This window comes from Phyllopteryx taeniolatus, chromosome 3, assembly GCF_024500385.1.
Source record: "Phyllopteryx taeniolatus isolate TA_2022b chromosome 3, UOR_Ptae_1.2, whole genome shotgun sequence".
In the NCBI taxonomy this organism is placed as follows: Eukaryota; Metazoa; Chordata; class Actinopteri; order Syngnathiformes; family Syngnathidae; genus Phyllopteryx; species Phyllopteryx taeniolatus.
Genome location: NC_084504.1, coordinates 24,724,152 through 24,749,253, shown reverse-complemented (window position 1 = coordinate 24,749,253; position 25,102 = coordinate 24,724,152). Strand labels below are relative to the sequence as shown.

Sequence of the window (25,102 nt, the reverse complement as noted above, 5' to 3'; positions counted from 1 at the left end):
GCTCCAGCCACGCCCGCGACCCGAGTGAGGAGAAGCGGCTCAGAAAATGGATGGATGGATGGATGGATGGATGGTACATCCTAAATTTGAATGAGTACAGCACCTTTGAAAAGTAAGCTTTGACATGAACAATTTAAGAATTCTGATTAGTAGACTCGTTGGGGGTTGGTCCAGTAATAAATATGGTTTGGTCTGGGGTCAAATCGAGGCCATCATAAACCAGGGACTTACTATGCGCGCAATGTTTTAAATCACAAGCTATCCTAAGTGTAAAAATATGAGAAGCGCTGTTAATATTGAAAGAATGTCGTGAATTAGATTTTATCTAATCTAAAATGCAGCTTTGCTAGACCGTGCGCGCAATTATTTTTGCAACGTTCATTTAATTTGTTGAAAAAAAATTACATTTTTGCGTATGCACATCTTCACATCTCATTTGAATATTTTCTAGTACGGTCCGTCATAGGAAAGTATTGCTTCTGGAAGGAAACTCTGTCTTCTAGCATATCTGTTGGAGTGTACTCATTTATGATGACCGCTGTATAAACCAGCCGCGCTTCAATTAACAACTTAAATAGTATTTTTGAAAGCACAGGGTAACTCCAAGGTTGAATCGAGCTCCTATTTGTTCGGATTTAAAAACTGTTTTCCCCTTTGAGATTAATGTAAATGCAAATAATATGTTCCAGGGTGTCAAACTGTTCCCAAATTACTATTTTAACAGTAAAATGATGTACCCTATGTTATTATTAGCCCATGAAACACTATTAACTTTAATAATGAATGCATAAGGCTAATTGTAAAGGTGAGTAAAAAAATCATACTTTCTTGTTTTTGTTACAAAAAGCAACTTTATTTATTGGCTCCCACTTCTGTCGTGTTCGTTTCAGTGCCACAAGGAGTTAAGTTCATTGTGTTTGTGGATAATTTTGGACGCTATGATCCAAGCCCTGCAGAACATACAAGAAGAGTGACTGTGAATTGTAGTATTAGCTGTTAGAGGTTTGAGCTAAAAATAGACTCATCTGTCCAATGCAGGCCACTTTGTAGCAGAAAATAGCTTTTTAGAATAGTCAAGTGCTGTGTTTTTTGCAGCCCTAATAAATGGATCCCTCGACTGATAACTAATGTAACCTGGTTTTAGTAAAAGTGATGAACGTGTGTTGGTATATTGAACAGGGCAGCACTGTGGACTAGTTTTTTGTACATTCAAATGGGTTCAAATCACGGCTTTTATGTTCTCCTTGTGCATGCGTGGGTTTTCTCCAGTTACTCAGGCTTCCTCCCATATTCCCCTCAAAAAGCATGCTAGGTTCAATGAAGACTCCAAATTATCCATAGGTGTGAATGTGAGTGTGATTGGTTTGTCTATGCTGTACTGTATGTGCCATGAGACTGACTGGCATGCTATCCACTCGTGCACAGTGCTACCTGGGAGCATACAGTACATTTGTCCAAAATGAGTTTTATGAAGACTATAAGTATATTTAGTTCTGTTTGTCCTAAACATTTCGATTCGGTTCTTCAGCCGCAGTCCTATGAGGCAGTGGATCCTTTGGACCTGGAGGAGTTCCTGATGTCGCAGCTCCGAAGCGGGGACTCGGCCCTGATGCAGGAGCTCGGCGACTTCCCTGACGACGACCTGAAGGTGAACCTGGTGGAGAAGGAGTGTCGCACTGTCCGGCACCCCGTCCCTCATGATGGGTAGGTTGCTGCCCCACATACGTGAGACATCGGAGGAATTATGCTTGGTGCATGTTAGGGCGGCATGCTTCAAGTGGTAGACTGGTCGTCTCTCAACTGAAAGGTTGTGGGTTCAATCCACAGCCCCTGTGACCATGTCCAAGTATTCTTGAGCAAAATACTGTACCCCCAGTTGCTCCTGATGCTGCTTCATTAGTAGGTGAATGAGGAGATAGTGTTGAAGGGGACATATATTGCAAAAATCAACTTTTTCTCGTATTTGAGATGTAATATTGGCTCTCTGTTGTCTCAGTAAACATTTGAACTATGAATTAAAATCATTCACGCATTCCTGAACTCGAGACGTGTTCTGCTGAGAGGCCTGAAATCAGATCATTCGAATTTCTCGACCTTATCAACGTCACTAAGGAAGATCTCCGCCTTCCGTTTCCGCACCCGAGCCAGCGTGCTCTCACAAGTGGGTCTTCTACACAGAGGCAACCAATCAGAGAAAAGGGGGCGGTCTTAACCAAATATGGACAAAGCGGATACAAAAACTGCGTCAAACAGAAGTAGCTGTCAGCGATGCCTTGGACAATTGTATGACAAAACCAAAGTGTTTTTTAAAATGAAATTTACACTTTTATTCTAAGTCAATATTAGCAAGTCACTCTATGGATGTTGAAGTAGCCAAAATACTGGACCTTTAAAGCACTTTGAGTACCTTTTAGGTAGAAAAGTGCAATACAAAGGAAAGCCCATTTACCATAGCAGAAATATTAATCTTTGCCAATCATTTAAGGACATCTCATTAAAACATCAAACATACTGTAGGTTTATTGAGTCACATTGCTCTGATTGGATTATAAAACATTCATTTGGTTGTGGAAAAATTTATTTGTTTGCCAGCCTTCTGTCAACGTGACAATGTGTAAATACATGCCATTTTTTTTTTTTTTTTTTTTTAAACTGTAAATAGTCATCAAGATGGACTAAGATTTTTGCAAGAGACTGTACAGCTGGAAAAGAAACTGGAAAAGTACTTGAATCAAAAAACATCAAACTAGAATGGCATAAAACATTGTTAGTGTGTATTTTTTTTTCTGCTCTGTAACGGATTTGGTTTTAATATTATTTTTGGTCTTATTTTTATATATATTTTTTTCTTTTCCCAAATGGATTGGATTTAAAACTTTTTTTGCATTTTTAATTTAGATTTTTTTTTCTGCGACAATCTTTAATCGATTGGATTACTATTTTTTTTTACTTAATAATGGACTGGATTTTAATATACTGTGGCATTTTATTTATTACCTTTGTAATGAATCAGATTGTTGGCAGTTTTATTTACATTTTTCTACTTAATAATGAGTTGGATTTAAATTAAATACTTTTCTATTTTTTTCTGATAAAAAAATCATTTGGATTTAAAATCTTTTTTGTGTTTTTGCATATACTTTTTCTATTCGATAACATAGTGAACAACAATACTTTAAACAAAACCTACTGTAGAAAAATTACACATACCAACTTAGTTAAAAAGTACACTCACACAAGTAAATACAGTACACGCACGAGTAAATACAGTGGATATAAAAAGTCTAGACAAATGTTCAAATGACTGGTTTTTGTGATTTAAAAATATGTAATTGATAAAGATAAATCATTTTAAAACTTTTTCCTCTATTAAGGTGGCCTATAACCTGTACAACACAATTAAAAACAAAAACAAAACTATTCTTTTCAGAGGGGAAGTAAAATGAACAACTGAGAAGAGGGGTTGAATACTAGAACAGATGAACTTTATTTGGGGTGAATCAGAGGCACTGTAAATGGAAGGAAGTGCGTACTAATTCTCATTTGATATGAGGTTGAATGTGATTGGTTAATTCTAAATACACCCACACAGTACTGTGGTTTCCTCCCACTTTCCAAAAACATGCATGGTGGATTCATTGAAGACTAAATTGTCCATAGGTGTGAGTGTGAATGGTTGTTTGTCCACATGTGCCCTGCAATTGGCTGGCGACCGGTTCAGGGTGTACCCTGCCTCTTGCCCAAAGCCAACTGGGAGAGGCTCCAGCACACCCGCAACCTTCGTGAGAATAAGCTGTACAGAAAACGGACGGATGGATGGAGTTGTACAGGTTATAGGTCACATTAATGGTGGATAATAAACAATGTATCTTCACATCTTGGTTTCAATCTTTATATCACAGCATTTTATCTGGGTGTGTAGAGTTTTTATATTCACTGTAATATGTTACTTTCCGCCTCTAATTAATTGAATGAGATTTTCTTCATGCCAGTGTGCGTTATCATTTCATCTTGTCTCTGTTTTGCAGAGTGGAGTTGGATCCCCATGTGAGAGATTGCGTCAAGAGTTACACCCAGCCATGGCTTGTAGTGTCTAGAAGGTCAGCCCTTTCAAATAGTCCCATTCCCTTTAGTTTCACAAATACCTTGGCTTTTAAAATGATGAAATTGGGTGGAGGGTTGAATTGGGGGGGGGGGGACATATGAAGTTTAAGCAGGATGTGCAGGCTTATGTACAGTATCCTCACCCAGGCTCTAAACAAGAGAAAAGAGTGACTGCAGACACTTGAGTTGCTTGAGAGGCGGCACATGTTTGAGAGCAGGAAACGGGACACAGAGAGGCTGATAAATACTACACTACTCCAATCGGATCCATTAATACAGCTGCTATCTTAGTGTGTAAGACTTTGAGTTGTGGTTATCTACGCTGATCGTAAGTGCAGAGGTGTATCAGCAGTAACCATGCGTGTTGTTTGTAATGTGTGCATCAGTCACTAAATGTATGTATGTTTCTGTCCTCAAAGGTGCCAAGGGGATGGCTTGAGTGCATATTCTGAGCGAGCTGGCCTGCACAAGCTCCTTCAGAAACAGACGTTTGAGTCTGACGTCCAGTCTCTCAAAGACGACACGCCAGTAAGATGCAATTCATTCGGCAAAGCATACCTTACTAACACCTTATTGCAGGGGTGGGCAAAGTTTTGTGCTCAAGGAGCCACATTTGATTTTTACAAGAGATAGATGGGTCAGGTCATTTGTAGAAGAGGGGGAAAAATAGTGAAAATGTATATAATATATGTGAAATTGTTTATTTCAATACTAAAATATGTATTTATTTATTACTTAATACAAATAAAAAATGTTGCATATATTACAATACATTAATTAAACAATTATTGAATGAGTGTGCATCCAACAAAACAAAACACAAAATGCAACTCTTGCTTCCCTTTTTGCTTTGACAGGATACCAGGGACGTAACATCCGTTTGTGTTCTTGCGTGACAGTGCCCCTGTATGATAGTATTTCAGATAGTGTTGTCGTTTGAAAGTGGCTCTGGACCTTCAACCAGCCGAGCTGATCATGTTATGGGTGAAGAACTCAGTGTTGGGGGAGTTTATGCCCCATTGTTATGTAACAGTGGGGCAAAAGTACAGAACAGTTCGCACAGACACATATTCAGAAATATCTATCCATCCATCCATTTTCTGAGCCGCTTCTCCTCACGCGGGTCGCGGGCGTGCTGGAGCCTATCCCAGCTATCATCGGGCAAGAGGTGGGGTACACCCTGAACTGGTTGCCAGCCAATCGCAGGGCACATAGAAACAAACAACCATTCGCACTCACATTCACACCTACGGGCACTTTAGAGTTGTCAATTAACCTACCTCATGTTTTTTTGGGGGATGTGGGAGGAAACCGGAATGCCCGGAGAAAACCCAGGCAGGCATGGGGAGAACATGCAAACTCCACACAGGCGGGGGCGTGGATTGAACCCCGGTCCTCAGAACTGTGAGGCAGACGCTCTAACCAGTCTAACCAGTGCCGTATTCAGAAATAGGCAGGTAATAAAATATTTACTTTTACTTTTTACTGTTTAACTTCGCACTTGATGGTGGGACAGTGCCAACCATTTGTAAATGTAAAATGTAAAAGTAAATGTTCCATATTATGTTCCAACAAATGGCTCAAATTCATCTGAAGGAACAATAAGAATTGGGGGAACTTCAGCTTTAGATAATAATCTCTGTCATGCAGGCAAGAAGTTTCAGCCTTGACTCATTAATTTCCTTATTCTGTCATTGTGAAATCTTCTGACTTGCCCCTCAGCTGTTGTGTCACACTAATAATATTGTGTTAGTCACTTCAAATTCTCCAAGCGCCCGCTGGACTTAAACGAGACAAAAAGTCAAGGTTAGCATCTGTTTCGGCACACCGTGGTCAATCCCTGATCTTGCTTGTGTTTCCGCCATGTGGTGTGTAGGTGGCATGATGATACAGTAGTTATGTAAATAGCATCACATCATGTCAATTTAGAAATAAAATTATTTTTCCTGATGATGGCTGGGCCTCGGGAGAACTTCATTGTTTGTAAAACTTATACTGAAGTTCTACTCCTTGTCTTTATGCAGGTGTATGTTTAAGATTGTAGTACTTTACTGTTTTTTTTTTTTTATTTATGACATAATTCTCATAAAAGTACAATGTCACTTAATATTACGACTTTACTCTCAGAAAGTAACGACTCCTTATTTACTGCCTAATTCTGTGTATACATGAATTCTATGACATCTCATAATGTTATATATACTGTGTTTTTAATTCCAGTTTAGCCCTAATACTCGTTCATAGATAATGAACTCCAATACGCAGCCTGGGGTTCAAGTTTGTTTGGTGGGAAGCAGGCCTGAAGTTAGTTAGAGCAGCATGGCAGTCCATACTGATCGAGGCTCGAAAAGGAGAGACAACAAAACAGAGGGGTGGGGGTAGGGTTTGAACTTGGACAACACACCAGTGTCTTTCTGCTGGAGCAGAAGGGGTGAGCGATATGGCCTGACAAAAAAGTGTCTTTCTTTCCCCCACAAAAATCAGATTTCCAATTTTAATTGATTTTTCACCCAAAAAAATGACCATGGCATTATTCAAAACAAGTTTAGTTTCCCCCCCCCCCCCCCCCTTTTGGGATTACCTCTATTTCTCCTGATACAAAAGAGTCTTTGAAACTGTGTTTTTTTTCTCCAAAATGAACTTAAATCAACTTCCGGAGAAAAAATAGAAGTACAGTGGAGCCGTGCAAAAGTTTCTATTACTGTATGCCAAGAAACTGCTTTTGCAACATACATATATATATATATATATATATATATATATATATATATACACGTATAAATGGGCACCTTTAGAAATGTCAGTGTTACTGTGATTGCATTATTTTCTTGTCCTATACAAAACAATGTGAAAATTATTCCGCTCATGTTGTCTGTTTCTTAGTGGAAATTAAAGTTGCTTTTTTGAAAAGTAGTCGCTTGAGGGGTCGGAAATTTTGCAAAATATTGTGACTAAATTGCTAACTTGGCAGCACTGACTGTGCTTTTGTTAACTAGTTCCTGTCGTCCTAAGCCGTTTTGTCAGTGTAACCAGTGCATATGTATGTGAGGATGCACTTTGAACTACAGAACCCCCCCCCAAAAAATCTTCCTGACAAATAAATTAAAATTAACTGAGAAAATCAATTAATTGCCTAGCCCTATTGATCAGTGCTACATTTTTAGGTTAAAGGTACAGTGCCTGTGTTTGCAATGAAAAACAATGCATTTGTATTCACCTCCTACTATGTCTGCTAGAGTATGTACCTCACTTCTCACTTTAAGTTAGCACTAAACAGGATAATGTATACATGGTTGTATGTTTTTAATCAATAATTTCCTTTAATTACTTCGTAGTTCCCTTCCTTGGCTCGCAACTGACATTTGGTGCCAAGTTCCCATCCTCTTTTGTCTCAAATTGACCAACACTCAGTCTCGAGACCGGAGGCAGCGGCAGCCAATCTGAGTCCTCGCCATCCTTGGCAATCCCCTCCCCCACCTTGTCACTCCGTCTATGCCAGTGCCGCTTAATCACCCAAACCAAAAAGGCCTTTATTGGAGCGGCCAACTTCCCATGATCTGCATGCCAGATAGAGTGTGACAGTGATGGGAAGAACGGGGCGATTGTCCTTCTGCACATCACAGTTAATTTTGCTGTCGCAGCCTCGAGATCATGGTGCGATGCTCAGACAGTCCTTTACAGTGGGAATGTGGTGTGATGGGAGTGAAAGAGACAAGGAAAGCTGAGGGGATAGCATGGCTAGCGGTTCAACAACAAGTGCAGCAAGATTATGCCTATGGACACTGAGTGATTCCATATGATGCCACGGACTGCCCGAGAGACTTCCAACTTGCGTGCAGCGGATGCTCCAGTTGGTTAATTGTAATTACCGGAAGTCTAATGACTAACAGAGCAGACAGCACAGTAGATGGTGGTTAGCACATCTGCCTCAGAGTTCTGGGTCTGAATCCTGGCACCGCTGTTTGGTCCTGTGTAGCGTTTGTATGTTCTCCCTGTGCTTGCTTGGGTGGGTTCTCTCCAGGGGACTCCGGCTTTCACCCACATTCCAAACACATGCATGTTAGGTTAATAGGTATCAATGTGAATGGTTGTTTGTCCAAATGTCCCCTTTGATTGGCTAGTGACCAGTCCAGGGTATACCCTGCCTTTCGCCGGAAGCCAGCTGGTTTAAGCTCCAGCTCACCCCTAACCCTCGTGCGGACAAGCGCTATAAAAATGGTTAAATGGACAAACGTGGTTTAGTAATTAATACTTACCTTCTTCTTGGGGTGGATGAGACCGGGGAGCACAAAATCTGTGGCGTGCTGAACCCTGTATTTGATGGAACCATACAGTGACTCACTTAGCTCTGAACTTTTAGAACTTTTATAGGGGGACCTTGGTTTACCATGGTCCTGACAGACGATTTTTCGAGGCTACGGCGCAGTGAACTAATTTTCTCAACAGCATGAGAATACGTCGTCACGCGGCACTAAAAGTAGCAACGTGACAAGTGGCTGCCGTCTTTGTGAAATTTTCTAAAAGGAAAACAAAAAAAGCATAAAATGAGCACTTCACACACCTCTAAAATCCTCCATAACAAATAGATTCACATAGTACATTACCACGTCTACTGCCCGCACTGCTTTTCTCACCAATGTTCCATTTGCGCTATTTAAGGCGAGTGTTTAGGGCAAATGACGTCGTTCGTAACGTCACGGTAATTTTGAGGCACCAACATCTCGGAATTTTGGCTCTTACGAGTGATTGGTGGATATTTTTAACTGAAACTTACTTTTTAGCCAATCGGAGAAAGGGTTCCCCGAGTAGCAAATGAAATGTGATGGTCAAGGAGATATTCTGAGACATAATTAAGTTTTACTGTTTTATTCTAATTTGAAGGCGTCTTTTGATCAGATTTTCTATTGGTGTTATCACCCAAAAAAACGTTCTCCAAGAAGAACCCATCGTCCGATGGGAATTTTAAAATTCTGGCTGCGTTGTACTCAATCATAATGCACCGGCACATGTCCTGCACCCAGTAATATTTGAGCGTGGTGGGTCCTGCCTACAACACTGCCGTGATTCCTAATGACTTTGTGCAAGAGGCGGGGTGCACACTGGATTAGTCGCTCATCGATCGCATGGCACATACAGATAAACAAGCATTCACACTCACATTGACTCCTATGGACACTTTAGTGTCTTCAATGACTCTAACATGGTTGCTTTTAAAAATGTGGGAGGAAGCCAGAGTACCTGGAGGAAAAACCACGCAAGCACGGTGAGAACATGCATACTCCACACAGAAGGCCTGAGACAAGATTCAAATCCTAAATCTCTCGACTCTGAGGCAGACATGCTAATCACTAGCACACCGTGCTAATCACTAGCACACCGTGCTAACCACTAGGACACCATGCTACCGCTGAGGGTAATTTATTTTTAATTTCATGGTGAAATACTGAGTCTGGGTCATGTCCGGGTAGATTTTAATTAGAATTCATGTTTTTAGAATAGACAGACAACTTCAATAGAAACCTTGCAGCTCTGTGTTTGGGGCCTAATAAAACACATTTTAGGATAACCTAAACTTTAGATATACCTCTCTTTATGATGTGGTACAGTACGACTGCTATCCATTCCATATATCCATCCATCCATTTTCTGAGCCGCTTGTCCTCACTAGGGTCGCGGGCGTGCTGGAGCCTATCCCAGCTGTCATCGGGCAGGAGGCGGGGTACACCCTGAACTGGTTGCCAGCCAATCGCAGAGTACATAGAAACAAACAACCATTCGCACTCACAGTCATGCCTACGGGCAATTTAGAGTCTCCAATTAATGCATTTTTTGGGATGTGGGAGGAAACCGGAGTGCCCGGAGAAAACCCACGCAGGCACGGGGAGAACATGCAAACTCCACACAGGCGGGGCCGGGGATTGAACCCGGGTCCTCAGAACTGTGAGGCTGACGCTCTAACCAGTCGTCCACCGTGCCGCCTCCATTCCATATAGATGAGCATAATTGCTTTTGTATAAGTGTAATTTATCATGATACAGCTCTTCTGATGTGTTAGGGACTAACAGAGATGAGGCACAGTTGGGTCGAACACAGAGGAGGCAAGAAACGGAGTTTGAATTTATTCAACCTCTGTGTAACATGAAGATTACAAAGCCACGATTATATCTTCTTATGTAACAATCCATACGTCTGATGGGATGTCTTTATTTTCAAAGCTACATCCGCAACTGCAGAATGCATCAATATTATTGACAAGCAGCTCCAATTTTACAGTTCTGCAAAGCATCACATTTGCGGCTTCATTTCTGTCACTCTGACTTAATTACACTTGACATGCCACAGCATTAGGCAAACATGTAAAGAAAGCCTCATACAATACAGTACAAGTTGCATTTGAAGGCAAGCGCTCTTCACTATCTTATACAGACCGTACGACTTTGAGGTATTGTCTGCGGGCCAAACACTGTCAAGACTGTCAGTGCTGTTGAGATGCCCGTCAGCTTTATGTTGTGTCTTTGACAACGTAATAACGAGAGACTTCTTTTTGAATCTCAAGTATGATTTTACGCTTGACAAAACATAGCACAGACATGTATTGATCGCTTTATTTTTCTTTAAATTCAGGCCATGTTTGCAGCACAACAACCCTGTAAAACATGTACGCCTGTATAAAGGGAGGAAAAGTCTGTTTTAAGCTAATACTGTTGCTTCTGCCAAGAATTAAATCACTAATAGGGGAGGTATTGTTTGAACCTGCATGTTGTTAGGTGGGTTTGTGTGTACACATATACCGATTTTTACCATCTTCACCGATGAGGAATAAGTTGCCATGTGTGTGCTTTCTGCTCGTATACTGCGATGTACTCCAGATGACCAACACACCACACCACACCACACATATAACTATATCCCCATCGGCAAGTCTCCGCCATCTGACCAGATGCGATAGTACTATCAAGACTGAACTGCAAGAGACAACATTGTGTTACAGGGCAGCCAGACTCCAGGAGTACTGTAATAGTAGCAGAAGAAGCTAGGCTAACTTTTAGCTTATCTGGGAACTACATTGCTACACTACTCTTCTTTTTTTAGTGTGGTAAATAAAAACTCAGCGCAACCAGTTACTCCTCCATTTGACAGGCAGATCGGTGCAGTGATACGGACTTTGTATCGGTCCTTTGCGGTAAAGAAGGAGCTAAGCCGAAAGCCGAAGCTCTCAATTTACCGGTCGATCTATGTGCCTACCCTCACCTATGGTCATGAGCTGTCGTAACCGAAAGAACAAGATCCCGGATACAAGCAGCCGAAATGAGTTTCCGCCACAGGGTGTCCGGGGTCTCCCTTAGAGATAGGGTGAGAAGCTCGGTCATCCGGTAGGATCTCAGAGTAGAGCCGCTGCTCCTCCACATCGAGAGGAGCCAGATGAGATGGCTGGGGCATCTGATTCGGATGCCCCCCGGACGCTTCCCTGGTGAGGTGTTCCGGGCACGTCCCACCGGGAGGAGAGCCCGGGGACGACCCAGGGCACGCTAGAGAGACTACGTCTTTCGGCTGACCTGGGAACGCCTCAGGATCCCCCCGGAAGAGCTGGATGAAGTGGCTGGAGAGAGGGAAGTCTGGGCGTCCCTGCTGAAGCTACTGCCTCCGCGACCCGACCTCGGATAAGCGGTAGAAAATGGATGGATGGAGGGATGGATGACCTGATTGTTGGTATGTGTGTACCTTCGCTTGAGCAAGTTAGGAAACTACACTAGTGATTTTCTGAAACATTGTGGACTGGGAGCCACATGTGCTTTGCAATTTTTGTGTGCATCAGAATCAAAATTGAGAAACTCATGGGCAACCTACATTGACATGTTCTATTATCAGTGCAATAGTTCTTCCTAAATCTGCCACCTTGCACAAATTAAATGACCATTATGACTGAAATTTGCTATACAATGAATCCTTGGACTGAGCCCTGCCGTGAAATTCTGCATGTAATTGACGCCCTGCACAAAAATGTTTAGGATTGCCTATATTAGTAGTTTAAACTGTAAATATACCATGTAACATAACAGTGATCCCAAAACACTATTCATTACAAAATCATCGAACAACATTACCTTTGACAATAACTGGCTCACATGATTTAATTTTGAAAAAAATGCACCTGTTTGCATGTAGCGGAGCAAAAACATACACATGCGACGAAGACTACGTAACTTCCTAAGCTAAACTTCGCTCCTCCCTGACATACAAACTATTTTGTCTCTCAATCCAGATGTATCACTTCAACATACTTCCTTGACACTAATTATTATTTTCCTTTTAGACTGCTTTAGTGCCATCTAGTGGCACGTCAGAATGAGCATAACAAAATATGATGTTTTTTTCAGTGAATAGCGGAGGATAGGTTCCACAGAAAAAAAATATTTTAAATAGATGAATTTGTGAATGGCTGAACTCAAATAGGCAGGGGTTCACTGTGATGCAGTGTTATATTATGCAGTCATAGCAAACACAAAAGTGCTGAATGGTCACTGTTAAAACAAGTCCCTTTGGCCTTTGTGTTTATTTGAAGACCTCAATCTTTCCACATTGGCGGAGGGCCGTGCTCCTCTCAGTGCCTTTTGAGTTGCCAGTTGAAGCACTGAGTACATATCTCGTCACCTCTTCATTTTACTCCTGCTTTGTTTTGCTTTATTCTCTCCATTCTCACATCCATCCAAATCAGCTCCCCTCCACCCTCTTTCTTACTCTCAACTTTTAACCCTCCCGTCCTGTCTTTTTGCCATCTGCCCAGGTCCAGTCTCCGACTCTAGCGGGGCTGAATGATGACTGTGGCCGCACGCTGACCTCCTCCGACTTTAACTTGCGCTGTTTGACTCCAGACCAGAGGGTGGGGGGGCTGCTGGCCTTCAGCAGTCCCGAGGAACTGGACCGCTTTAACCAGGAGAGCCGCCAAGGAAACAGACACCCCGAAGTCTTTGCGTTGTACCCACCCGCTGACGAGGTGAGGCCTCATCCATTACTTTACTGTAAATTACATGTGAAATGGATAAAAGATGGGAAAAGGCCCAGTTGTACAAGCAGTGGAAATTTGCCAGATTGACTTTGTCCCCTCCTTTCACGTCAGTGCTCTTTATACAGAAAATTGACGCAGAAAAATGATCACTTTTACAGAGTGCAAAGGGGCTTCCGATACTACCCCTGAAGGTGAAAAATTGCAGATTTGATTTTGTCCCCCCCATTCTGTGTCGGTGCCATTTATGTAGAACAGGCTTTTACAGCAAGTGTAAGAGAGACTTGTGATACTACCTCTGGAGACAGAAAATTGCTGGGCTGACTTTATCCATCATTCCATGTTGATGCCATTTACAACAGTAATTGGGACATGGGTTTAAAAAAAAAATACTAATTGCTTCAACAGCCAGTGTAAAAGGGGCATCTTATGAAAGTGGAAAGTTGCTGGGTTGACTTTGTTCTCCCATTCTGTGTCAGTGCTGCAGAACAGTGACACAGGAAATAAGGCAAAACATGCACTCTTTTACAGGTAGTCTAAAGGTTTTTCAATACTACCTCTGAAGGTTGAAAATTGTCGGTTTGATTTCATCCAAATGTCGTCATCGCCATCTAGACAGAACAGTGACACAGAAAAAAAGGACAAAAATCCTCTCTTATACAGGTAGTGTAAAGGAGGTAATGATACTACCGCTGAAAGTGTAAAACTTTGTTCCCCCATTCTCTGTTGATGCAGTTTTTTGAGAACAATGACAAAAAAAGGTGGAAAATGCCGGCTTTTGTAGGCAGTGTAAAAGGGGATTCTCATACTACCGCTGAAGGTAGAAAATTGGGGGTTGACTTAGTCCACCCCATTCCGTGTCTGTGGCGTTCATGTAGAACAGTGACAGTGGGAAAAGAAAAAAAACCAACAACTTTCAAGCCAGGTTAAAAGGGTTTCGTGGTTACTGTCCCACTCCATTCCTGTAGGTGGTGGTCATGCGCATTACAGACTGTGCCAAATTAATGAGCTCTTGTTGCTAAATAAGGTAATATTTTGCTTACCTAAAGACACAAATTTAGCAACTGAATCCTTCCTCCTTTCTGCTTTTTCTTGCATAGTTTCCCAAAGTAATACTTCTCTTGTATTCCAGGAGGACGCAGTGGAGATCCGACCCGTCCCCGACTGCCCTAAAGAACACACTGGAGACCGCATCCTGATCCGATGCCAGGCCATCAAGTATGTCGTACATTCTCGATGACTTCAGCAGCAGATGGTTGTATTAAAATGAAAAAAAAAAACTCGCGCATTGAGTAATTTTGTGTCATGTCCAATTGTAGCTTCAGGCAGCATATGAGATGGTTGTTGCTTTTTCCCCCCACTAATTTCCAGAACCTCCCCACTCTTTTATACCAATCACAAGCACAACCTTGTCCTCCTTATAATCCACTAAAGTGACAGATGTTTGAGTTGCACGTATTTCCTGACTTCATCCCCTCATTGCACATCTCAAAGTGCTTCCAGATACAAGAAAGATTCACAGCAGTCACACAGAACAGGAACAAGTATAATAGAAATCCGATACGAGAATAGCACCGGGTGAAACCTCAATTACATGTCAGCACGTTTCAGCGCTTGAGTCATTTCTGAATGATTATTTTCTTCTTAGGTTTGAAATTGACATCGAGCCCGTATTTGCCACCATGGCCTTGTATGACCTGAAAGAGAAGAAAAAGGTAAGAAAAGTTAGAAACAAGAAGACACTAAGTACTGGCCATGCGTGTGTGTTATACAACTTAAGGATGAACCAGACGGCAAAAAAGCCTGCCAAATTTGAATGAATAAAAAAATCACCATGTATGTAAAAATAAGGCTCTGAAAAATAATTGCGACCCTCGAACTACAGGACTGCGTTGGCGATGAACCCTTCACCTGTCAATCAAATACGTCTGCTCATATGCTAGTGTGTGTGATGTGCTAGTGTCTGTAGCCATCGCGGTCGAGCAAGCGCCTTAGCTCCTCAACGTGCTACCTCGTTAGCTCGCGGTCAAGCGAACGAGTAAATAGTTAATGTTCCCTTAAGTGTTGTGTGGATCTACGCCCACTCTAATAAGATTTGTTGATCTCGTCTGACATCACTCTTGGTATGCTTGAGGTATATTTTGCATTAGTCATATGAAGTGTGGCCATTATTTGTACTGTCCTATATTCCAGTTCTATAGAGTAAGCTCACACTTTTTAATATTTAATATTGAGTTAATTCATTAGTTGTTGTCTTCCCCCCTGACTTTATTATTGCATGCCAAGTGCCTCCTGCCTTACTGTGTGTCTTTAGGCACTCAAGTCAGTGAGGGATAAGTGTAATCTACAACATGTTTTGTCTCTATCGCTACTAATACTGGGCAGTTTTTTCTCCAGCCGGCTACTTTGAGCCGTGGCCGTTTGCATGTTTTTGGAGGATTGATTTAGCTGAGGGGTTTTAGTGATGAAGAGCCCGGAAGGATTTAGGTTGTGGTGGAGTTAGCGGGATGGGGTTTTATGCCAGTGGCCTTGCCCTCTTCTCAGTGCCTTATCAAGTAGAACTGATTATGGTGACTCTGATTTTGGCTGATGGGTAAAAGGCATAGAGGCGGTGATATGTAATAATTGTACCTAAAACTACAATTTGGATGCTACACTTGCTTGGAATGAGAACATCAACAGACTTAAGTCGCAAACTAAAATTTCTGGTCTTGTTGTATCAGCCAAGAAAACCTTTCATGTTGTGTTAGCATTAGCATCGATGCAAATGTTGTTGTTCAGATTTGTATGGTATGGCAGTATGGTAGCATTTTATTGTCAATCCTCAATATATGTGGAACATACAGAAGGCTGAAATAACTTTTCCAAGAGGCCACTGTCATATAAACATAAATTCATTCATGCTCTTTGTTGTTTGAAGCGGTTCTACATGAAAGAGGTGGGTTGGGCTCTCCCTTCCCTATTGGCTCATGGATGTTGCAGGCCCATTCACTACAATCCAAGTTCAGAGTACAAACATAAACAAGCTGTAGCATCCGTTGGCGAGTAACACATATACACATACAGAATTTTTTTTTATCCAGTCCCTTCTAGCTCTGCATCACTCCTCAACTCCTCCAGGCCACTTTTCCAATACTCCTCATTGGCCTCAGCTCCCCCTTGCCATCCGACCAGTCGTAGGAAACCATCGTAGGCATTCCACCAGCTCTCGGTCGCAACCGTCAAGCAGCGACATTCTAAACAGTCATAAACAGTCCACTCCCAAATGACAAAAAAATGTCAACAAACAACAGAGCTTTTGAAGATGGATGCCTACTTCATGGCGCCATCTTAAAAAAATTGCAGCAGTTGTACAAACTTTGTTGCACAGCTGTGTTCTATAATTTTGATGGACCAGCCACAACACCTCTCAATGTGTTAGCATTAGCACTAATGCTAACGTTACTGTTCTGAGTTGCAGACACAACTGTCACACAGTATAATTTAGAGTTTATATTAGAATTTATATAATGTTGGTGGACCAGCCACGAAATCTCATGTTGTGTTTGCATTTATACTAGCAATATTGTTTAGAATTGTGTGCAGCACCTGCACAAACTTTGTACCACAGTAAAATAATAGTGCTCTATAATGTTGGCAGGCCAGCCAGGAAACTACTCGTGTGAGCATTGATGCTAACTTTTGAAAGTTGTGTACAGCACTTGTACAAACTTTGCCACATACAGAAATATAGTAGTATCTAATATTGGTCATAGCCAGAATATCGCTAATGTTAGCATTAGCAGAGGTGCTTATGTGGACTTTAGTCGTGTGCTTGTACAAACTTTGTCTTCCTCTAAAATGTATTGTGGTCTTATATTGAAAAATGATGGACAATGATGATGATAACATTATTACACCTCTTATGTTGTGTTAAGATTCATGCTAACTTTACTGTTAGTTGTGTGCAGTGCTTGTAAAAAACTCATTTCCTCTATGTTGGTGGACCAGCCAGGATATCTCATGTTAGTACTAGCACAGATACTAATGTTACTGTTCAGAGTTGTGTGCAGCGCTTGTACAAATTATAACAAGTTATAAATTGTAGTGCTGTACTGTATAATATTGGTGCATCAGCCAGGACACCTGATGTTGTGTTAGCATTGATGCTATTATTACCGTTTAGAATTGTGTGCAACAGTTGTAAGAGCTTTCACATGCTGAAATTTAGTGGTCTGTAAGGTTGGTGGACTAGCCAGGAAACCTCTCATGTTATCGTTAGTAATGATGCTAACATTACTGTACAGTTGTGTGCAGCAGTTTGTCCAACATTTGCAATATTTGCACCTCTCTTGTTGCATTTGGTACATAAGTAGGCCGCTTGTTGGGTCAAGCACTGTGCGTCCACTCAGCCCGAACAGACAAGAGACCCATGATTAATAAGGAGAGTATTATGGGGAATTATGTGAACATCTGTTGCCATTTTCACAGATGCCAAGCAACAACAAAACCATTGTGAGCAGGAAAAACACAAGTGCAAGAATTCCTGTGAGGCAAAAAAGAGAGGAGATAGAGATGCACAGAAATGACTAACAGACAGCACAAAAGCAGTAGAAAGTGTTATGTACAGTAGAGGGATATAGTAGTCTGGAGGAGAGAAACAAGAGCAGTGAGGCAACAGGAAAGAGGGATGGGTCAAGAGTAAATGTTTCGCAAAACTAAGCGTGACCGTTTCTCCTTTGTGGACCTAAAAACATTTCACAGCTCCTTAACAGTCACCATAACATTGTATTAACTTTCACCTAGCACGGGTCATTGATGACCAGTTAAAAGAGGAGTAACCTTGAGTAAGTGACAATGTGACACTTGCAACTATAAAAAATGTTTAAGCTCCCATTAGAGAGACAACTTGTTGCACAGACGTTTTCAATTCTGGGCTACTAAAGTAGACAAAGGGGATTTGCTCAAGTGTATTGACGTGGACACAGGTAAACCTGACAAGGATATGGCTTGTCAAAGACTAAAGAAGCCAAGGCAATGAATGTCAAAACTGAGCTATGGTAAAAGTAACATTAGCATCAATGCTAACGCAACCAGGTGTCCTGACTGGTCCATCAAGTGCTGAATACAGCACTGAAGAGTAACAAATAAAATGATCAAAGTAGGTCTAACCTGATGGAAGGCAGAATAGATATCTGAAAGGAGGGAAGAAAGGAAATAATGAAAGAAGGGAGGCAGGGAGGAAGAGCGGTAGGAAAGGGAAATGAAGGAAGGCAGAATGAAGATGGGGTGTAAGGAAAAGAAAAAAACAGGTCTGAGGTGAAGGGAAGGAAGGATGCAAAATAAAAGTGGGTTTGAAGGAAGAGGCAATGAGGAAAGGGAGGCAGAATTGAAGATAGGTCTGAAGTAAGGGAAACAAAAGGTCTGGCATGGAAGGAAGTAGGTGTCTGGAAAGCGACGGAAAGAAGGATATAATGATGCATAAATATGCGTGTCTAAGGGAAGGGAAACCGGCAGGAAGGAAAAAAGGAAGAAGGGGAGGAAGGAGGACAGGAAAAAACTGATGACTGAAAAAATTGGAGCCGCTCCAGTACGACAACAGTCAATTGACAGAGAACACTTTTGAGACATAAAGACATTGAGAAAAACAGTCACTGAGCAATAAAGGGTTGCTAGTTATCTGGTAATGCCGGTAAATTTATTTTTATTTTTTTGACAATTGTGCAAAAAGATGCAGAGTCAGATAAGTATAGCATAAAGAACATGCTAACAATAATGTATTAATAATTTCACATATAAATCGCTCCGGAGTATAAATCGCAACCCCGGCCAAACTATGAAAAAAAACTGCGACTCATCGTCCGAAAAATACGGTAAGTGTCCAGTATACTTACTTTTTACCCACCCTGGATGTGAAATGTAATATTGTACTAATATTTGTATACAATAAATAAATTAACATATTTAATTAGATAATTGCATAAAAAATAACACATTTTAGTGACCCAATTTTAGGAAAAAATTAAATAAATGCAACAAATATTACAGAATTCTTAATCTAAATGCTCATTGGCCCGGATTAAAGAATGGAGCAGGCGCTGTGTGGCCCTTGGACCATACTTTGCTCACCCCTGGTCTGTATGGTCTATATTTCTTGGACCTGTAGAAGTTGAAAGGCTGACTTCCACGAGTGAATATGTTTGTCATTAACCCTGAGCTCACAACAAAAGCGCTCTTCTTTGGTGCATTTGTTCCGCTGAGCAGAAGACCGATGATGACAACACTGTGACCACACCCCTTTTGTCTGTTGCATTTGGCTTCCTGTAGCATGGCCTGTTATCAGTATGAGGTTTCCATCTACACAGAGAGTGACAGAACCAAGCGTGTCATGGGATTCACAGATAGTATTTGACATCTGGGCCTTTTTTTTGGGCCAACCACAAAGTCTGCTGCAGTGCTATATGTGGTCAGTCCTCTTGGAAAGAAGCCCAGTGAGAAGAAAATCCGTAGCATCACAAAGCTCACATGACCGGCACATGTGGCTTTGTTCATAGCCTGAGGTCGTGATGATAATACTGCAGCGGTTTACACTGGAACCGTAGTCACAAAACCAGCTAATGCTGCCATTAATCCTCCGTTTTGGAAATTATTGCTGGCGCCGGTAATTTTTATGAGCAGCGCACAGATCACAAGTTTTAATTGCATGTTTGTTATCTTCCGATGTCAACATGGCCTAAGAGTGGGATCTCTTTCTATAGCTGTCCCTCAGTTCAATAAACTGGGGAGAAGTTTTCAGAGGGGTGCTTCACTTTATTTGCAGATTGGTATCAGCGGACACAGTGTGCACTGTGCAGTCATCGAACACCAGGAAAACTAAGCACAAATTAACCCAATATATCAGCTCCAAGATCAGCACGAAACACAATAAAGCATAGAAATGTCTTTTTATAAAAAAATTACCTTGAGGCAAGGTGACCGCACCAAAATATTTATGGATTGGAAGCACATATTTCGGCGTCAAAACTTCCCAACATGTTGATAAGTCCATGCTTTTACAACGTATAAATGGGCACCATGGCTTGTTGTATGGAAAACAGTTTAAAAATGATTCCACCCATGTTGTCTTTTTTTTTTTTTTTTTTTTTTTTAAATAGTCGTAGAGAGTTCGGAAAAGTTCCTCATGACCAAATCGCTAAGTTGGCAACACTGCATGTGGTTTTGTAAACTACCGCCTCTCTGTGCACATTCATGCTGATCGTGTAAAACAATTTATTTTGTTATGTGTGCACAACCATCACACCATCAGCATCGTTCCTATCACATTGTGTTGTGTTTTTTGTTTACATATTAAGGACAAAAGTCCGTTTTTGTTTTAATTCCTCATTTAAAAAAAAAAAGAGAGACCATTCAAGCAACAAGTTTTTCCTCATGTTTTTGAGATTGTGGGGTGAAAGCTGCAGGTGGCTACTAGTGTGGACCGAATGGGTAGCAACAATGTAGAAATGAAATGCCAGTATTTTAAGGGTTACTAGCATGTCAGCAACATATATTGAGGGGGGAAAAAAAGACAAGAACTGAACTAGTTCGCTTTTGGATCGGTGACTGAGTTCAAAATGTTGAATTATGAACTGTAACCTGAACTAGTTCAATTTTGAAACGGTGAACTGAAGTTTGAACTAATTTGTGTCGAAAATGAACTTTCCAAACACTGATCCTATATTATTTCACATCGCAAGCTATATTGCAGTTTAAAAAATAAAAAATAAATCGCAATGTCGTTTTTTTTCCCAATATAGCCCTAGCCCAGCCCTAATGTTAGGTTCATTGAAGACTAAATTATCCATAGGTGAGAATGCGAGTGTAAATGGTTATTTTTCACTGTGTGCCCCTCGATGTCTAGTGACCAGTCAAGGGTGTACCCTGCCTCTTGCTCAAACTCAGGTGGGATAGGCTCCAGCTCAAACGCAACCCGATAAGGACAAGTGCTATAGAGAACTCTTTGAAAACTCTCTGTGCTCTCATTTGATATAGTGATGATGTTCAAACAAGTCCATCCTCTTCTTTCAGATATCCGAGAACTTCTACTGTGACCTGAACTCTGAGCAGTTTAAAGGCTTTTTGCGATCGCACACTCCTCACGTAGATCCCTCCTCGTTGGCCCGGTCGGCCATCTTCTCTGTCACCTACCCTTCGCCGGACATCTATCTGGTCATCAAGGTGAGCATAAAATCCATTAGGACAGTGGTTCTTAAATTCTTTACACTACCAACTCAAACAAAAACACATTTAGTAGGCCCAAGTATTTATCAAATGTGGCAGATGTTTTATTTCTAAAAACTATGTTTAGTATTATTTTCAATACACTTAAACTGTCTATAGTTTGAATATTAACACTTGAACATTAGCATTTGAATTTAGGAAAGTTTAAAAAAAAAAAAAAAACATTCACATGCAAATCGGGGTATCACAGATAAGGTTGCCTTGTTTTCCTTCTGGATTTAACCGATTTTTACGTTGGATCACTTGGATTGGATTTAACTCAGTCTAATGGGTTTTGCACTTTGCCTTCCAGATTGAAAAAGTCCTTCAACAAGGCGAGATCGGTGACTGCGCAGAGCCTTACATGACAATGAGGGATTGTGAATCGTCAAAGGTAAAGTAGGCTATTGGGAAACTTTAAAGCAATGAAATTGGTTATATTAAATAAAATATAGAGACTAGTGATGGGCATATTATTCGATTAAGAAGTGGAAGTGACTATGTCTCAATTAGTTTGCTGTTTAAAAGAAGTCAATAAGAAATCAGCAATTTCCATGAATGTTTTTAAATGAATCTATACAGTATAAATAATATACAATATAATTGACTAGCATAGCTTTACGTATGCAAATGGTTTGGTTTGGATGCGTGTTCACTAATTTAAAGGTTAGGAATGCCGAAGTAGGCCTTGCATCATTGGAGAAAATAATTTGGAAACCCCTGGTGTAGTACATGATTTTTAGGAATGTCACATTTGAAGAATTCATGCTTGTGGCCCTTCAGAACAAGGACAAGCTGGAGAAACTCCGAGGCCAGGCAGAGGCCTTCTGCCACAGGCTGGGTCGGTACCGTATGCCCTTTGCCTGGGCCACTGTCAACATCATGGAAGTCATCAGCACTGCCGCCATCGACCGCGACGTCACCGACTCTGACAGCATTAAAGGTGTGCACTTTTTCAACCTTCCCTATCAAGCCCTCTTTTCATGTGACCTAGATGTTTTTTTCGTTTCCTCCAGCGAAATCCAGCAGCATAGATCGTAAAGCGCAGCTGCCAAGGAGGAACTCGGAACGTTTCAGCACCTTCGACGAGCAGCCGTGTAACATCTCAGCCTTCAAGCCTGCCACCATCACCATCAGCACTATCTTCAAACAGGTCCTACTCCAAAATAATAACAATAATTAAAATAAATATGCTGTATTATTATACTGAGATGTGTCATGTCCTGTAAAAATATTTTTTTAATTTTCCAAATGCATTCTGTTAACACAACCATTCCTGGCATCCACATGTCAAGCTACTGTAAAAAAAAATTCAAGCTATTTAACCTTGGAAGGACTCATCAAGTTTAAAATCGTATGTCGTCTTTCTCTTGTGTTTTCAGAATTTACACCTTTTGAAAAAATATATAAATATATTAAAACTAGAGAAATAAAAATGTAATTAAAATCATAAAAATATCCATCCATCCTCATTAGGGTCACGGGTGAAAAAATTTAATGTTTTCTCCCTTGACCAATCCAAGGTATTACCAGTTTAAAAATATATGTATTTTATTTAAATAACATGTATTGTTTCTCCGTAGACCAACGCAAAGTAGTAGCACTTTAGTAGTAAATTTAAATAATAGACCAATGCAAGGTAATAGCAATGTAGTAGTAAATATAAATACAGTTGAACCTCAGTTTTCGTGATTAAGCAGTTCCAAAATGTGTGACTAAAACTGAATTGTAGGAATACTGAAGCAAAATTTCCCATAGGAAATAATTTAAACCTAATTAATCGATTCCAGACACCCAACAATATTAAAAAAAAATACATTTTATAGATATATTAGACGTTGTCAGTTAACACATTTCGTCACTCAATCAACAAATGCAAATTAAAACTCTACCATGCAAAGTGAAAGCCATATATCAACCACACCCAGAAACTCCACCGAGTTCCCTGAGCCGAGCGCATCTGAGATGGACTGACGCAAAGTGGAAAAGTGTGCTGTTGCCTGACGAGTCCACATTTCAAATAGTTTTTGGAAATCATGAACATCATGTCTTCCGGGCCAAAGGCAAAAAGGACCATCTGGATTGTTATCAGTGCAAAGTTCAAAAGCCAGCATCTGTGATGGTATGGGGATGTGTTAGTGCTCATGGCAGGGGGAACACATCTGTGAAGACACACTATATGCTGAAAGGTACTGTACTATTGTCATACTAGAGTGTCTCCAACTACCGGAGACAAATTCCTTGTATGTTTTGACATACTTGACAATAAAGAGGATTCTGATTCTGACATAGAGGTTTTGGAGCAACATATGCTGCCATCCAAGTCTTTTTCAGGGACATCTTTGCTTATTTCCTTCTGCACCTGTTACAATAGCGTGGTTTCATAATAAGAGTGCGAATACTAGACGGGCCTTCCAGCAGTCAAGACCTGTCTCCCATTGAAAATGTTTGACGCATTATGAAGCGCAAAATATGAAAACTGAGACCCCGGAAAGTTGGGCAACTGAAGTTGTACATCAGGCAAGAATGGGAAATAATTCCACCTACAAAGCTGCAACAATTAGGTTCTTGAATTCCCAAACGCTTATTGTGTGTTGTCAAAAGGAAAGGTGATGTAACACAATGGTAAACATGCCGCTGTCCCAGCTTTTTTGGAACATGTTGCAGGCATCAAATTAAAAATGAATGAATATTTGCAAAAACAAACAGACAAAAAACAAACAACAATGAAGTTCATCAGTTTGAACATTAAATAGTCTTTGTAGTGTATTCAATTGAATATATGTTAAAAAGGATTTGCAAATGATTGCATTCTGTTTACACAAGGCTCCAACTTCATTGGAATTGGGTTTTTTGTAAATGACTAACGAATAAATGGGGAGAAGGAAGGCCGGACTGCCAGTTTTATACTTTGTGCTACGAGTTCTTTCTTAAATTCTATGGTGTTTGTCATCTTCTTCATCAAAGGGCTTATTGAACAGTCATACTTAAGTACAAAAACGTTTGTATTGGACATGAAAACTGTAATTTAAATGGGTTAATTTCTCTCTTGAATGACCTACTTTCATGCTACAAGCACATAATATGAAGCATATTAGAAGCTGTCCCATGGGATGCACCTATGCATGTTTGCCCTAAACTTGCCATGTCTAAGAACAAAGTGATCACTTCAGTCTGTGACAAAGTTCCTACATGCACTGCACACAGTGAGAGTGACGTTGGCGCAGATGCAAATGCTAAGCAAACATGCGAAAAGTCCTGGCTAGTCCACCAATATTACAGAGCACGAAAAGTGTGATACATAGTCGCTGTGGCGACGATAAAAAAATCTAGTGTTCTACAACATGATTATAAAGCTGTCATTGTAAGGCCAAATTGTTACATATTGTAGCTTTGATTTCTTGGTTTTGCTGTTTCAGGAAGGGGATCGTTTGAGTGACGAGGACTTGCTCAAATTTCTGTATGAGATTAAGAAGACATCCACTCCACAGAGGCGAATCAAGACAATAACAGGTGGCGTGTTTATTTAAAAAAAAATAAATTGTGAAATGGTGCAAAACCAAGATTCACATCCTGTTTTCTTTAGGCTCCATAAAGCTGGACATGTCTCCACTGCACGACTTACCTCAGGCCTGTTTGTCCACTGAGCTCATCCCCCTCCTTCCCGTGGCCGAGAAGAACATTCGACACGTCAAAGAAGTGTTGGAGTTCCCCTCCAGTGAGGTTTACGTGCCTCATAACATTTACAGGTGAGCC

The 25,102-nt window shown here is 40.8% G+C and overlaps 1 protein-coding gene and 1 long non-coding RNA gene across 4 annotated transcripts in view; one reads left to right on the top strand and one right to left on the bottom strand.

The window, feature by feature from the left end:
* The window catches only part of dock8 (dedicator of cytokinesis 8), a 90,850-nt gene that overhangs the window by 18,085 nt on the left and 47,663 nt on the right, over nucleotides 1-25,102 (top strand). For 2 of the 3 annotated variants that reach the window (XM_061767828.1, XM_061767827.1), the window contains exons 3-14: nucleotides 1,529-1,704; nucleotides 4,029-4,100; nucleotides 4,524-4,632; nucleotides 12,890-13,099; nucleotides 14,241-14,326; nucleotides 14,757-14,823; nucleotides 21,155-21,304; nucleotides 21,660-21,740; nucleotides 22,130-22,289; nucleotides 22,363-22,499; nucleotides 24,766-24,859; nucleotides 24,933-25,095. In XM_061767828.1, the coding sequence (XP_061623812.1) occupies nucleotides 1,529-1,704; nucleotides 4,029-4,100; nucleotides 4,524-4,632; nucleotides 12,890-13,099; nucleotides 14,241-14,326; nucleotides 14,757-14,823; nucleotides 21,155-21,304; nucleotides 21,660-21,740; nucleotides 22,130-22,289; nucleotides 22,363-22,499; nucleotides 24,766-24,859; nucleotides 24,933-25,095 (1,505 nt within the window). Of the gene's footprint in view, nucleotides 1-1,528; nucleotides 1,705-4,028; nucleotides 4,101-4,523; nucleotides 4,633-5,405; nucleotides 5,562-12,889; nucleotides 13,100-14,240; nucleotides 14,327-14,756; nucleotides 14,824-21,154; nucleotides 21,305-21,659; nucleotides 21,741-22,129; nucleotides 22,290-22,362; nucleotides 22,500-24,765; nucleotides 24,860-24,932; nucleotides 25,096-25,102 lie in introns of those variants that run through there. The other variant, XM_061767829.1, reaches the window with a different exon arrangement.
* On the bottom strand, nucleotides 13,107-14,288 carry LOC133475253 (uncharacterized). Its single transcript, XR_009787764.1, has 3 exons — nucleotides 14,152-14,288; nucleotides 13,666-13,719; nucleotides 13,107-13,589 (listed from the first exon to the last, which is right to left on the bottom strand). It is a non-coding gene; the product is annotated as an uncharacterized LOC133475253 (long non-coding RNA).